The following is a 15937-nucleotide window of genomic DNA, read 5'->3' as shown; positions in this document are numbered from 1 at the left end:
GTTTGGCTCAGTTTCCTCATCTGCAAAATGAGCTAGAGAAGAAAATGGCAAACCACTCTAGTATCTTTGCAAAGAAAACCCCAAATGGGGCCATGAAGAGTCGGATATGACTGAAACGACTGACCAACAAAGGAGCTGAAGTCATTAGATAAAAAAGAACAACACTGCCTCACCTGCCATTAGGGATTTTTGGACCATGGTTAGTAATCTTTGAAAGATTATGAAGTAGAATAGAGGACTGGGAAGCAGGACTAGAAAATGGTAAATGTGTTGATTTTGAAATGAGAGTCTACAAACTAGAGGCCTGTGACATTGATTTTGATTCCTTGTAAAATTCTAGAATACATTATTAATTAGTAAATATGCATTAATTAGTGAAGGAATATTATTAGTGAATAGAACATATTACTTAGTGAAAATTTTAACCTTGACTTTGATTCCTTGCAAAAATCTAGAATACATTATTAATTAGTAAATATTCATTCATTAATTAGGAAATGTTATTAATTAGTGAATATTTATTAAAGGAACAGCATTCATGAAGAGATACTATGGCTTCATCAAGAACCAGATATTCCAGATAAGCCTTATTTCTTTTTTTGTCAGGGCAGATCAAGAGAATTCTTTAGGCATAGTTTACCTAGATTTTAGCAAAAACATTTACAAAGTCTCTTATGTAATTCCTGTGGACAATATAGAAAGATGCACCCTAGAAAAGAGTGCAGTCAGATGAGATTTAGAACTATTTGAATGGTTAGGTCCAGAGAATGGTCAATAATGTTTTAATGTTTATCAAATTTTATGACATCACAAAGCTAAGGGTCATAATGATTATGTTGCATAAATGAATTAGGAGCCCAAAAGGTCTCTAAAAGTTAGAACAATAGGCCAAATCTAATAAAATGAAATTCAGTAGAAATAAATGTTAAGTCCTACTTGGGTTGAAAGAAACAGCTTCACAAATATATATGAGATGACAGAAATTTGGGAAATATCTGGGGGGCGGTGTAGTGATTTTTAAACGACTCAACGTGAGTCAACAGTGAAACCAAGTTGTGAGAGAGCTAAAGTAATCATAAGAAATGTTCAGGATTGGGAAAGAGATGGGAATGATAGGACTCACTGTACTTTGTTGTGATCAGAAGACACCTGAAGTATTGAGTTCAATTCAATGTTCCATGAGGATGTTAGTAAGTTGGAAAATGTCTAGAAGAGGGTGACTTGCATGGGGAAAGATGTCAAAATCATGCCATGTAAGAGTTAGTTGAAAGAATGAAGATGTTTATTCTGGCAAAAACACCTGAAGGGAACATAACAGTGTCTTCATGGCTTTCATGAATTAGACCCTTTGGCCCAAGAGGGAAGTAGCAGGAGCAATGGGTAAAAGTTGTAGAGAGGCAGATTTATACTTGATATAAGGAAAAAGTTTGTTAATAATGTGAGTTATCCAAAAGTGTAATGGAAAACTGCCCTTGGGAGATACTGAGTTCCCATTTACTGGGGGACTACTGGGTATATCCTATGAATAGGTCAGGTTATAGTGGATATTGTTGTTCAGGCACGTGGTGACAATGTATGGCTTCTGAGGGCCCTGCTAACTTTGAGATTCTGTGATTTTGTGATGGAATGGTCTTAGAGGCCCCTTCTCATTTTGATTCTTGATGATTCAAAGTGAAGAGAAGTCCTGGGCCTCTCTTAGAAGTGGGAATTTCTGTTTCCAGGGAGGGGAGGCTATCTTTATGTCAATCTGTCCAAGGATGAGCAGGGATGCCTAGTCCCTGAGAGAAGGCGATTTGGGCACCAAGGATACCAAGTTGTCTCCTTCCAATAGGAAGAGCAGTTTAGGGAGTTTATCAGAATTTTGAATCTTTTCCCCAATTGATAAATGGTCAAAGGATATAAACAGGCAATTTTCAGAGGAAGAAATTAAAGATATCTATAATCATATGAAAAAATGCTCTAAATCACTAGTGATTAGAGAGATGCAAATCAAAACAACTCTGAAGTACCACATCACACCTATAAGATTGGCAAACATGACAGAACAAGAAAATGATAAATGCTGGAGAGGATGTGGGAGAGTTGGAACACTAATTCATTGTTGGTGGAGCTGTGAGCGCATCCAACCATTCTGGAGAGCAATTTGGAACTATGCCCAAAGGGCTACAAAAATGTGCATACCCTTTGACCCAGCAATATCGCTACTAGGACTATATCCCCAAGAGATCATAAAAATGGGAAAGGGTCCCACATGTACAAAAATATTTATAGCAGCACTCTATGTAGTTGCCAAAAACTGGAAGTCAAGGGGATGTCCATCAATTGGGGAATGGCTGAATAAATTATGGTATATGAATGTAATGGAGTACTATTGTGCCATAAGAAATGATGAACAAGAAGACTTCAGAGAGCCCTGGAAGGACTTACATGACCTGATGCTGAGTGAAAGGAGCAGAACCAGGAGAACTTTGTGCACAGCAACAACCACAGTGTGCGAGAGTTTTTTCTGGTAGACTTGGAATTTTGTAATAATGCAAGAACTTCTTATAAAAAAAAAAATCCCAATGGTGGTTCTCAAGGCAAAATGCCTTCCACACTCAGAGAAAGAAATATGGAAGTCATTCGCAAATTGTAGCAGATCATGTTTGTGTATGTGTATGTGTATCATGTTTTGATTTGTTATATGATTTCTTTCATTTATTTTAGTCTTACTACATAGCATGACTATAGTGAAAATATACTCAAGAGGAAAGTATATGTAGAACCTATACAGAATTGTATGCAGTCGTGGGGAGGGAGGGGGGTAGTGGGGGATAGGTGTGGGGGGGATAAAATCTCAATTGTATGCCAGATTGTTAAACATTAAAAAACAATAAAAAAAAAAAAGAATTTTGAATCTTTCTTAAAACAGAGAAACAACGTGACATAGTGAAGAGAGGGCTGGATTTGGATTCAGGTCACCTGGGTTTGAATTCTACCTCTGACACAGAACAGTCATCATGTGCAAAATGGGGAGGTTGGATTAGATGATGTCTAAGGTTCCTTCCAGCTCTAAATCTATGTTCCTACAACTCCAACCTTCTCCCCCAAAATAAAGGTCCATTTTTTTAACATGAATATTTTTCTAGTGATCTGTATGTATAGTAGCAAGTCATGGAGTACCAGTCTATGAAGAATGAAAGTTGTGGGTCAATGAAAGGGCAACAAAGAGGCTCACAATAGGTTGGCGTAGATTTCAATATCTTACCAACAAAAGACTGAACAGAAGAAGCCATGTAAAAGACATCATCGTAGAGAGGGATGATCAGAAGAGTAGGCAGTCTGATTATGTAGTGAGAGTTAAGAATCACCCAAGAGATGGGTGTCCAGGCAAGGTCAAGAGAACTAGGAGAAGACACCCAAGACACTGGAGAGACCATCTGGGAAGGACTTACTGGGCAATGTGGCAAGAGTCACAACTTGCAAAGTGTGGATGAATTGTGATTTATACCACTGGAGGGAGTAGCCACACTGATGAGATCACAGAGTTATCAAAGTATTTATAAGCTAGCCCAGGGAAGAGAAGACCCAAAATAATGGAAAAGATCAGAATAAATTTATTATTAATAACATATTTTGTTAATATGCTTGTTAATAGACTTTAGTTGTTGTTAATAAAATATTTTGTTATTATTAACAAAAACAAGTGACTAAGAAGGCAACAGATAACTCACATACCTATTCTCTCATTTCTATAAAATTTTAATAGAAATAGACTACCCTTGATGAAAATGAGAAAAAATGGGCTTTTACAACAGTTCACTACAACAGATCACATCCTCACAAAATCCAACTGACTGAGAAATACAGAGAATGCAAGACCACACTGTGTTTACACTTTATTGACTACAGACCAGGAGTAATAATTGATAATGGTGATGGCAACAGCTAATGTTTATATAGTGCTTACTATATGCCAGGCAGTGCTAAGTGCTTTACAGTTTTTATCTCATTTGATCCTCCCAACAACCCTGGGATATAGATGCTATTATTATCCTCATTTTACAGATAGGGAACTGAGGCAGATGGAGGACAAATGACTTGCCCAGGGTCACATAACTCTTAAAAGTAGGAAATGGCATTCGAATGCAGGTCTTCCTGAATCCAAATCCTGTGCTTGATCCACTTCACCACCTAGTTACTCCAAGCATAGAGACTGGCCCTGTGATTTCACTGATTAAAGGTGCCAGATGAGGAAACTCCCTCCACCAACGTAGGTTAGCACCTTCCCTACAACTTACAGTTGGTTTTTTTAAAACTAGAGCACTGACTAAAGTGCTAAGTGCTTTCCCATATGTCACTGACACAGTATGTGTCAGTGACAGGACTTGAACTCAGGTCTTCCTGGTTTAGAGGCCAGCTTTCTATCCACTATGAAACCAAAGAAAATGAATCCAGTACATGTCTATTTTATCACATTGCCTCCGAACTTGGACTCACAACTTCATAGATTTGGAATTGGAATGAACCTCAGAAGTCATCTAACCCATTTATCCTCCTCCTTTTTTTCAGATAAAGAAATGTAAGGTTAAAGAAGGTAGTAGATCACAAAGGTAGTAAGGAACAGAGCCAAGATTTGAACTCAGATCCCTTGACTCCAAATTCAGAACTCTTTCCCCTGTGCCATACTCAGGAGAGATCTGAGTTGACATTGTGCCCCAACATTTCCTAGCTAAATCTCTTTAGCTCCAGTTTTTCTGATCTATAAATGGGCATAATAACAATGTAATACTTGTAGTACATGCCTTCCAGAGTTGCCCAAGGTCAAATGAGACAACGTACATAAAGCAATTGGCAAATTTTAAAGTGCCATAGAATTGCTGTTGCTGCTGTTACTATTTGACCCGGCAGAAGAAGATGTATCCTTAAATGGTCTTCCAACAAGCTGTCTCCCACATATTTGTCAAAATCACAAAAGACTCCTTGATAGATGCAGCCCCAGAGACAACTTTGTTTAATGATCCTTCATAAATAAAACAGAGATGCATGCTTGCCAAAGTAGCTTGCCCATTATTATCATGGAAAATATCTTGCTCCAAGGTCAAAAGGAAGATGCTGAGATTCTGTATAGATACTGAAGTTCTCTACATGCTTCTGCTTAGAGATGAAATTATCCCCAGTAAGATGTAAGATATTTGAGGGCAGGGCCTTTTTATATTTGTATCCCTGATACCTAGGACATAGTAGGTGCTTAATAAGTACTGTAAAGTGCTCTGGAAGCTGGAAAGTCATTAAAAAATCAGAAAGTGCTCTGGAAGTTGGATTGATTGATTAATTGATTGACTGTTAAATGAATCGAGCCCAGGAACACTAAAAGGCCTCCTCAGTGAGATCCAGGGCCTCTCAAAAAAAAAAGATTGGTCTATTAATCCATGGGAAAAAGCAAGTGATGATAAATGAAAAATGCCTATCACCCAGATTATGACAGAGTTGGATGGGCAGCCCATTGACTTACTTCAGCAACGCATATATCTTGGATAGGTACTCCAAAAGGGCAATGGGCCCAGAACTGGCAGGCAGAAGGAGATCAGGATGGACTGTACTTGCGAAATTCCCAGACTGATCTTTGTTACAAAAATCTCTCTCTCTTTTAACAAACATTCTTACCATAGTGCTACATAGCTATACTGATCATGGAACACTAAACCTCAGAAGAATAAAAATTAAAGGTGACCTAAATAACAATAAATAACATTTATATAAATTTACCTATATATGTATTATAAATGTGAAATTAGATGGGAGGTCATAGAATAATTTTAAGTGATGACAGATAAAATGTCCCCTGGTTGCACTGAGATTCGCAATACAGTAAAAACCTCTGAGGAGGGCCTCTGATGGGATGGATGGCTCCTCTGTACATGAATTTTGGAAGGACAAGGACAAGTATCACACAGGATGGGAAGGTATGGAAGGGCTGAGATATGTACGTCTGGTGGATACATAACATACTAGTGAGAACACATATGAATCATAGAATAGGAATGATGCCTACATGATCCCCTCACAGAGTTACTGTGAAGGAAGCTTCCTGCAGATAATAAATCATAATTCAAATGTGAACTCTTACTGCTAAAACTGATACTCAGAATGGCATAGAGTACATAGAGAGCCTGCTTTGGGATCAGAAAGACCTGGGTTCAAGTCCCACCTCTAACACATATTGGCTGTATGACTATGGGCAAGTCACTCAGTGCCCCCGGAAACTATCTAAGATCATAGTGAAGAGCAGTTACAGGAGGAAATTTTCTCACTGGGAGTTTCATATACCAATGAAATCACAGACCAGGTCCAAAACATTCATTAAACCATGCTCCAGTATGAAAACCAGAGTCCTCCCTGGTGTGGCCTGGGGGAGCAAAGAGGACCCACTGGGCCAGGAAGTCAGGGCACTTTGAGGTGAATGTCCTCAGCTCTCAGGATAAGATGCCCAGAGCCAACCACAGGGCTAGGGGAGCCTCCCAGGCAGGGACTGGCATCTCCTTGAGTCAGACCCTCAGCAATTGATTCTGGGGCCTCGGAGCTGGAGGGGAAGAGTTCTTCCAGGAAGGAGAGGAATGAGCACCAGGAGGGTAGGGGGAAAAGGCAGAACAGAGAGGGTGAGATTGAGTATACTGTACCTGTTCCTCATGGGAAAATATCTGAGGCACAAATGAGGCCTGTCCAAAGATCTGTGGAAGAGAGAGATAAGGGAGATTAATGAAGAGATATAAAGGAGACTTGAGAATAGGGGATGACTCTTTCACAATTACCAATAGGAGTCAGATTCTTAGAGCTTAATCAGTTGATCAATAAACATTTATTAAGCATAAGTTATGTGCCAGGCACTGTGCTAAGTGCTAGGGATACAAAAAGAGGAAAAAGAAAGTTTGTGCCCTCAAGGAACTCATAATCGTACAACATACAAACAAATACATATGAACAAACTAGACACATGCTAAACAGGAAATAATGAACCAAGGGTAGGTACTAGAATTAGGAAGGGTTGGAAAGCTTTTTTCTGATTCGTTTCCTCTTCCTGAACTAGTGTTACCTCTCCTTCTAAATCTCCCCAATGGAGATTGTCCAGCCCCCCAACCTGAACACCTCTGGAAAAGGGCAATTCATGGGAGACACAGACTCTCAGACTTCCAGTTCAGTCTCTTCCTAAGCAATATTATTCAGCTATATATGAGGTAGAAGGGTACAGGGGAAAGAAGACTAGGCTTCACTTCAGACGACCGACGTACAAATCTGTGCTTAGCCACTGAATGGCCCTGAGATCTTGGGTAAGTTCCTTGCCCCTTCTGGGACTCATCTGCCAAGGGAAGGGGATCAAGCTCATATAGAAAACAGATACCTGCTGGTAGCATGTAGATGCAATCGACTTTGCATTTATTGTGTTAAACATTTCCCAATTACATTTTACCAGCCTTTTGATGACCTTGATGACTAGAGTTTGACTGCTCTAGTAGGGGACAGGGCATTGTCCCCTGAGTATCAAGGTCTTTGAGTCTATCTCACCTCAGATATTGACTGGCTGTGTAACCTTGGGCAAGTCACTTAACTTTTCTCAGCCTCAGTTTCCTTCTTTGTAAAATGAAAGGGTTGGACTCCAAAGTCTGCTCCATCTCTAGAATCTATGATCCTATGACTAAATGATCTCATAGGTTCCTTCCAGTTCTGAATCCTATGAATACTCTCAAAAAGCTTTCAACCTCAGCTTGAAAGTCTCCAGAGATAAGGAACTCATTACTTCCCATACTTTTGGATAGCTTGACACACAAAAAAATGATAAGAACCTCTGATCCAGTCCAATTTTCTCATTTTACAGATGAGGATACCAAGGCCCAGAGGAAGAAATGGCTTGCTCATGATTATACAGGTAGAGTGGCAAAGTGAAGATCTGAGTCTAGGTCCAAGTTAAGGTTGGAGTTCAAGCATGGGTACTCAGAGAAAGGCCTTGGGTCAGGGTTTAGAGAACAAATTCTCTTCTCTGGACCAACCTATACCCACCTTTCAAAGAGTTGTAACAAACAGAGCAGAAAGACTGGGGCTGAGCTGGCAGTAGGGTTGGGTCCCATGGGTACTGGAAAGTTGGAGATCAGCAAGGCATTCTCCACTCCCACTCTGTGCCCATAAAAGCCCTTCTACAGGACTCTAGATGCTCCCATCAGGCCATAATTTATCCTGTTCTCCCTCTTCCAAGTCCTTGTGACCACCTTGTGATCCTTACATCTCTCACTTTTGCTGATGATAGGAACACTGCTGCAGCCTTGCAGCTTAGGCAAGAAATTTGGTCTGAGGAGAGGGTAAGGTTAGGGATCCCCTGTGGATTGCATGTTCTTGTTATGGTCAGAGAGTAAGAGAGTGGCAGTTTGGCCTTCAGTCCTCAAGCTAACAGCTGGTTTCAGTGATAAGTTATGTTTTGTTTTGGATTCTTTCTTTTAAATCTGATTCTTGTTCCCTGTTGGGAAATGCTAAGCTTTCCTCTCTGCTGCAAAGGGCAAACCCTCTTATGGCTGGATCTGGAGTCGGGGCTCCAATCCTCCTGACACTCAGCTGTGTGACCAAGGCCAAGTCACTTAATCTCTCTGAGTTTCCATTTCCTCAAATGTAAAATAATAACAATTACAACAGCACTATCTATAAAGTACGTACTGTATGCCAGGTATTCTGCTAAGTACTTCATAGCTATTACATTGCTTGATCAACAATGAGGAAACTAAGGCACATAGAGGTTAGGTGATTTGCCCATAGTTCTACAGCTAGAAAGTGACTGAGGTTGGATTTGAATTCAGGTCTTCCTAACTCCAGGCCAGGTACACTGCACCATCTAGCAAACTCTTAATGCAGATGCCTGTGATCATCAAATGAGATAATGCATATAAAATAACTCAGATAATAGAGCAAGATGGCAACCCTCCTCCAAGGCAATCCATTCCATATGCTGCATTTTAGAAGGGAGGATATGAAGGTTCATATCCTCCCATAACCTTTTCCAAGGTTACCCATATAACACTTATCAAAAATAGGATTCAAACTTGAGTTCTCTGATTCCACAGTCAGTATGCCTTTCACTGTACCAAGCAGAAACCTTGTGAACCTTAAGGAATTAGATAAATGTCAATTTTTATAACAGATCAATGATAATCTTACTAAACCCATTTACCTTGGGAACAGAAGGTTCATCGGAAGCACACAGATCTGGGTATGGCTCTTTCCTCATTTCAGGCCCTGCCTGGCCTTTGATATTAGCCTCTATCGTTAATCCCTGTCCTCTCCCACCATCATGACCCAGACTTCCCCCTACCCTCTTTGCTTTCTCACCTGATTGATGCAGCTGGACTCGGTAATGCTATTGCCAATAGGATTATATTCCTCCTCCCAGCTCGGGAACTTGGAGGGTAGCAACATGTCCACAGAGTCAAGGCGATCTAAGCTCCTGTGGGGGAGATAATGGTGATGCGGAGGCTGCAGGAATTAAAGCTGATGCCAGGGAACAGGAATTTATAGACTCACAGAACATCAGAGAGGAAAGGGAGCTTGGTGGTGATTGAGTCAAACCCCCTCATTTTACAAAGGAGGAAACTGAGGCATAGAGAAGGGGTGTGACTTGACTAAGGACATACAGCAAGTCAAAGGGCAGAACGTAAGAATAGAGAACCCAAACCCCCAGGGCTGGTCAGTCTGCTCAAGGAGGAGCTGTATTTGTGGGGGTGGAGGGGTTGGGGGAGGATGGGGATCCTTCTCACCATTGTGCTTAAGGAAAGAGCCTCCTGTTAGTCTCTGGTGAACAGGAGTTGTCCTCAGCACCAGAGGAAGCCAGAAGTATTATTAAGCCTAGCCTTCTTAAACAGTTCACTCTTGGAGAAATTCTACTGTATTGGAGGGGATGGGGCTGATGGGTCAGTGTTCATCAATACCCTTCTGGGTAAAGTCAACATTAGCAGGTCTCAGAGGGAAAGGATTCTGATTAGCGCAAGATGTCTGGAGGTTCTGGATGACATAGAAACTGCTCTTACTCATACCTGCCACCAGATGGCAACCATAGCTCACGCTGGACTCAGCCTATATCCAAACAGGCCAGGCCAGCCTATGTCACAGTCAGGGGCCAATTTTAGCTCTGAGACTAATGTGTGAGTGTTTGGGGGCTGGGAGATGGGGTGAGGTACCCATGGTAACCCCTTCCTGGAGCAACCTCAGCAATGTGAGGACAGAGCCCTTGGAATGGGGTTTTAAATCCCAAATGCTCCTAAGCTGTGTGACTGTTGGCAAATCCCTTTAGCCTGAGTCTCAGTATCTACATCTGTAAAATGGAAGAGGGAGGAAATAATAATACTTACCCTGCCTATTTCACCGAGTTGGAGGGAAAGCTTTGCCAACCTCATATTGCTATGTAAGCTGCTAATAGGGTAGAGACTCCCAGTGATTTCACCAGAGAATTATGGTGAAAAGACTTCCCTCTACCAAAGCAGGCAGTGAGAGGGCAGCTAGGAGTCACAGTGGATAGAGTATCAGGCCTGATAGACTCATCTTCTTGAGTTCAAATGCAGCCTCAGACACTTCCTAGCTGTGTGATTGTGGGCAAGTCACTTTACCCTGTTTGCCTCAGTTTTCCTCATCTGTAAAATGAGCTGGAGAAGAAAATGGCAAACCACTCCAGTGTCTCTGCCAAGAAAACCCCAAATGGGGTCATGAAGTATAGGACATGACTGAAATATGTCTGAATAACAACAACTCCCTTCTCTGCAACGTAGTCAGAATTACCTAGAGTCCAGGATCAAATAGAGATCATGTGTCCAAGGCAGAACTTGAACCCAGGTTCTCCTGGCTTTGAGGCTATCTCTCTATCCCCTCTGCTGTGCTGCCCCCTGAGTAATTATTATTAGTACTATTAACCAGGACACCCTCTAACTAGGGCATCCTTGAACACAGGGAGCCTCTAACCAGGACAGCTTGTAGTCAAACAGTTAGACTGTGGGGCTCAAGATATATATGAGGTCATCCAGGGAAGGGAGCTGAGCCTAAAGCATGGAAAGGAGATTCAGGGAGAGAGCTGCTGACCTGAGATTCCCAGATCATGGTTGGGGGCACAAGGACCAGACTATCAGAACCAGAAGGGCCCTTAAAGACAGCCTATTCTGGGGCATTTAGGTGGTATAGTGAATAGGGCACCAGCCCTGGAGTCAGGAGGACTTGAGTTCAAATTCAGCCTCAGATGCTTACTAGCTGTGTGACCTTGGGCAAGCCACTTAACTCTGACTGCTTCCAAAAAATAAAAAACAAGACTGCCTATTCCAACCTGCCTGGGCAAATCCCTTTCTCATTCTGCATATCACTTTTCTTGTCTTTAATATGGGGTGCAAGGCAGGGTACGCATGATGTCTAAGTCCCTTTCAAATTCTGACACTCTACATGTTAAGGTGCCTTTCATTCATCCTTTCTTTTTTTAGGGGTGGGGGAAGGAATCAATTGAGGTTAAGTGACTCCCTCAGGGGTTCTCATAGTTAGTAAATGTTTGAGGCCACATTTGAACTCAGATCCTCCTGAGTCCAGGGCTGGTGCTCTAGCCACTGTGTTATCCAGCTGTTCCTAGGTCCCTTTCCTCCTCGATGCAACATTCCTTCTGTTTTTCAGAAGAGGAAACTAAAACCCAGAATGGGCCAGAGACTTGCTCATAGTCACACAATGATGTCACCAATGCCAGAATCAGGTTTAGAACCTGAGGGTCCTGAGGCTCAGCTGAGGCTCCAAGGTGAGGTCAGGGACCTGGCAAGGGTCTGGTTTGGTCTCTGGGCATAGCCAAGGCTCACCTGTGGGTGGTGCTCTGCTCACTCAGCGACTGCTGGGTGGCCTTGAGGTAACTCTGCCTCCGGGCAGCTGTCTTGGGGGATGGCTTGGGGCTGGTGTCCGAATCCTCGCTGTCCTCATCGCCCATGGCCTTGATGTAGCTCCCACTGCGCATTCTTCTGCAAGGGATCTCGCTGTCTGCACCCGTCCTGGAGAGGGAGCTGTTCCATTCACTTGGGGGCACCTAAGGTTGAGGGACACAGCAGCATGGATAGAGAGAGCACCAAGCCCCACTGTCAGAGCCCCAGTCACAAGAAAAACAGAGAACCTCGAGAGGAAGAGCCCTTCAAAGCCTCTGGTTACCACCCCTGTGACCTTGGGCTAGCCCCTTTGCCATTCTGGATATCACTCTTTCTGTCTATAAAATGGAGTGGGGGGCAGGATGGACAGCTTAAGGTCCCTTCCATCCTTGGCATATTCTATTTCCTCAAGTCCGTTCCATGTCCATTATTCAAAATTCTAAGGTCCTTTCTACCTTGACATGACATTCTGTGTTTTAGGGTCCCTTCCATGTTTGATGTTCAATTTTTCCCCCCATTTATTTAATATTTTATTTTTCCCCAATTACATGTAATTTCCCTCCAATTACATGTAGATATTCAATTTTCTAAGGACCCTTTCTACTTCTGCCATTTTGTCCTTACATCCTTCCCTGATTTGACAGTTTATGCCCTAAGGTTCCATCCCAGTTCTAAAGCCTAGGGGCTTATGATTTTATGAGCAAATAATCAGAGCTATATTTTGGAATGACAGGTGGAGACCTGACATTTGAGGGCCCTTTTAGATCCTGTATTGTCATGTTGTAGAGATGGCCACTTCCAGACACATCTAAGGGCCCAGAGAAGGAGAAAATTAGAGTCTGAGTATTTTCACTCCTGAAAAACTAGAAAATAAAAATTCTTTCTTTCCCCAAATGTTTCTGGTTCCTTGATATTCTGAGGCCATCCCACCTCATCTAAATGAATACTCCGATACTTTGGTGGCTAGAAGTAAAAGTGTTAAGAGAGACCATGTGCAGAGTCAAAAAAGTGAGTTCAAGGTTCAAGTTTACCTCTTAACAAACTGTGACTGTGTTACCTAAGTAAGTCTGGGCCTCAGTATCCTCCCCCATAAAGTAGAGATAACAATATCTGATCTGTCTCTCACTATTGTGTTATGATTCAATGAAAGTGGATGAGAAAACAACAATGATCTCTGTAAAATGTTTTGAATACCATAAAACACCCTGGACTCTGTAAAGTACTTTGTAAACTATAAATCATTTGTCATATAAATTTGTGATTTATAATTTACTTGTAAACTGTAAAGTGCTCTGTTGGAAGGCTCTTTGTAAACTGTAAAGCTCATTAAAGTTCTATTGCCCTTTGTAAATTGAAAAGTGCTTTGGAAGGGACAGAGAGATAAGTTATGAAGCTTGTCTCTCTGCTCTGACATGATGCAGAGGAGGGAATCCTGGTTCCTTCAGCCCATGCCCTGGGGTCTGTGACTGCTCTTCCCTCCCCCCAATATCCCATTATTCCCTTCCTGGAGCCCAAAGTTACCTGAAGGTAGTGGTAGGCCAGGTCTTGGTGACAAGATTTGGACTTAAGCAGGGCCTTATCGATAGTGGCTGAAGCTTTCTGGCAGACCTCTCGGGCATGGCTGAGGGTCAGAGTGGACCAGGAGCCGCGTTTGCCATAGTTAGTGTCTGTGCTGGCAGGCAGGCTAGCAGGTGGGGGTGCCCCTCCTCCCCCGCCTCCTCCTGCTCGAGGGAGCTCACTGTTGTTTTTGGCCGCTTTCAGCATGTGCTCGCTGAAGGTGTTGTAGACAAAGTATCGTGGCTGGGCCCGTTCTGGCTGCCGGCCCAGTGTCATCAGCCCCGCTGGGGGCCGGTAACCACAGTCTCCACTGTTGCCACTATCCAGGTTGTCATCTGAGCTCCACCAGCCTGAGATGTTGGAGCGGCTCCTTCGTTTGGGCTCTGCTGTTTTGGTTGAATCCTTGCCCTTGGCCCTCCGGCCCTTCCCAGTCTCCCCACCCCCAGCTCCACCTTTCCGGCCATTGCCACTGCCCTTGAGGCCACCACCTTCCAGAGACTGGGCCTTGGCAAAAAAGAGCTTCTGGACTGAGTGGACCAGGTGACGGATGCGCCCAGGACTTTCCCCTCGTGGCCGGGGCTCTGCCCGGTGGAATTGGAGAGTACTGAAGCCATCACGGTGTACAGGTAGCTGCTTCTCAAACTGATCCAGGAGGTTGGCTGGTAGCCGGTTGATCTTGGTGGCTTGGGCATGGCTTGGGAAGGGGCCCTCCTCGGGCACTTCAAAGTGTGAATTGTAGTGAAGGCGAGGAAAGGTACCACTGGTGGGCAGGGGGCTGGGCAGAGGGAAGAGGGTATCTCCAGGTACAGCGGTTGAGGCTCCTGGAAATCCTGACTCACGGGAGAAAGGATCAGCCGTTACTGTTGCTGTTGGAGATAGCAAGTAGGGATTCCGATCAGACCCAGGGAATAGGGCATCAGGGGGTGGTGGCTCCAGGCTGTCTGAAAGGTGGCGACCTCGACTGTCCCCACTGAGGCCTTTCATGGTCCTGATCGGAGCCTCAGAGCATCTCGTCTGCTTGGGCACAGCAAGGCCCCCTCCTCACCCTTGGCCTTACTCTTGATCGCTAAGGGGGCAGCTGCAGCTGGGCCCTTCTCTGGGCGCCGTCCTGAGGAGGAAGGAAGACACTGGGTTATAGCGACTGGGATACAGCAAAGAACGTGGCTCTAATGGCCTGGGGGTGGGGGAAGGTGTCCCAGGGCACTGAGCTGGCAAAAACCAAAGGAGGTTGGCAGTGGGAGAAGAGAGAAGAGGTGAAGCCTTTCATGAGCTTTTTTTTTTTTCAAAAATTTTAAAATTTATTTTAAACTCAAATACAAAATGAGAAAAGAAAAAAACATTGCCATATACACAGCAGAACGTATGAAAGGATTCAATATAAAACAATAAATTTCCATTTCAGGAAAACCTGTATAATAAATACTATGCATTGTTTTCAAAGCTGCCCGGCTTTTCTTTGCTTCCTTGTAGGTTTTCTTTTGTTCTCTGCTGTGTCTCCTGAGCTTTTCACAGCTGGGTGACCATGGACAAATCCTTGCCTTTCTCTGAGCCTCAGTTTCCTCAACTGCAAAATGAGAGAGCTGGACTAGATGACTCCTTCTAGGACTAAACAAGCATTTATTAAGCACCTACTATGTGCCAGGAGCTTTACAAATATTACCTCATTTCAGCCTCACAACAACCCTGGGTGTGACGGGTGCTATTGCTGTTCCTATTTTATAGCTGAGGACACTGAGGCACGCAGAGGTGAAGTGACTTGCCCAGGGTCACATATGGAGTAAGCATTAGACACAGGATTTGAACTGAGAGTCTTCCATCTTTAAGGTCAGTGATCCTTCCCCTGTACCGTCCTGCTTCTATATCCTAGGGATCTAGGAATGCAGTCTCCTCCGTGAAGCCTTCCCTGATTTCTCCCTCCTTGGGATCCCTGCATCGCTTTTCCTGGTAGGATTTCTCAGCCCCACCTCCACAGCCTGCCCAACATTCATGATTTTTGTTATGTGTTTGTTGGCACAGGTGACCTGGGTAGTAGTGGTAGGATCTGAACTCAGGTCCTCTCACTCTACAGTCAGTTCCCTTCTCTAGATCTTGGATGGGTAGAGAGGCAGCATAATATATCATACAAAAACACTAGACAAGGAATCAACAGACTGGCCTCAGGTACTGGCCTGTAGTATGACCTTAGTCAAGTCCCTACAAGAGACACGGAGTGGAGAAGGCAGAATGGGGAAGGGAAGGCGGTGCAGACAAGGGAGCAAGAGGTGCTCCAAGTCAGCAGAAGGCCCTGTCATATGCAGAGATCTTGTTGGATTTTTGGGGCCATCAGCAAAGTGAGTGGATTTTTCCTTTAGGTTTATAGGGCAGAGCAGCAAGTCTGGAAACACTGCTGCATAAGACACAGGCAAAAGCCTCATATATCAAAGGCTAAGTGTTGGGGGGTGGTGTATTGGGTTAGGTCAAGCCTCCACCCCAACCTCCTTCCTTGCCCC

At 43.5% G+C, this 15937-nt stretch overlaps 1 protein-coding gene across 2 annotated transcripts in view; it reads right to left on the bottom strand.

The window, feature by feature from the left end:
- Window positions 1–15937, bottom strand: part of DLGAP4 (DLG associated protein 4) — a 223024-nt gene that overhangs the window by 85060 nt on the left and 122027 nt on the right. For both annotated transcript variants that reach the window (XM_072631414.1, XM_072631413.1), the window contains exons 2-5: window positions 13413–14556; window positions 11835–12055; window positions 9349–9463; window positions 6660–6710 (exon numbers count right to left, since the gene is read on the bottom strand). In XM_072631414.1, the coding sequence (XP_072487515.1) occupies window positions 6660–6710; window positions 9349–9463; window positions 11835–12055; window positions 13413–14432 (1407 nt within the window). In that variant the 5' untranslated portion in view covers window positions 14433–14556. The remainder of the gene's footprint in view (window positions 1–6659; window positions 6711–9348; window positions 9464–11834; window positions 12056–13412; window positions 14557–15937) is intronic.

The sequence above is a fragment of the Notamacropus eugenii genome, chromosome 1 (genome assembly GCF_028372415.1).
Source record: "Notamacropus eugenii isolate mMacEug1 chromosome 1, mMacEug1.pri_v2, whole genome shotgun sequence".
Lineage (NCBI taxonomy): Eukaryota > Metazoa > Chordata > Mammalia > Diprotodontia > Macropodidae > Notamacropus > Notamacropus eugenii.
The sequence above is the reverse complement of the archived record's forward strand: the minus strand, read 5'-3'. Positions and strand labels throughout refer to the sequence as shown.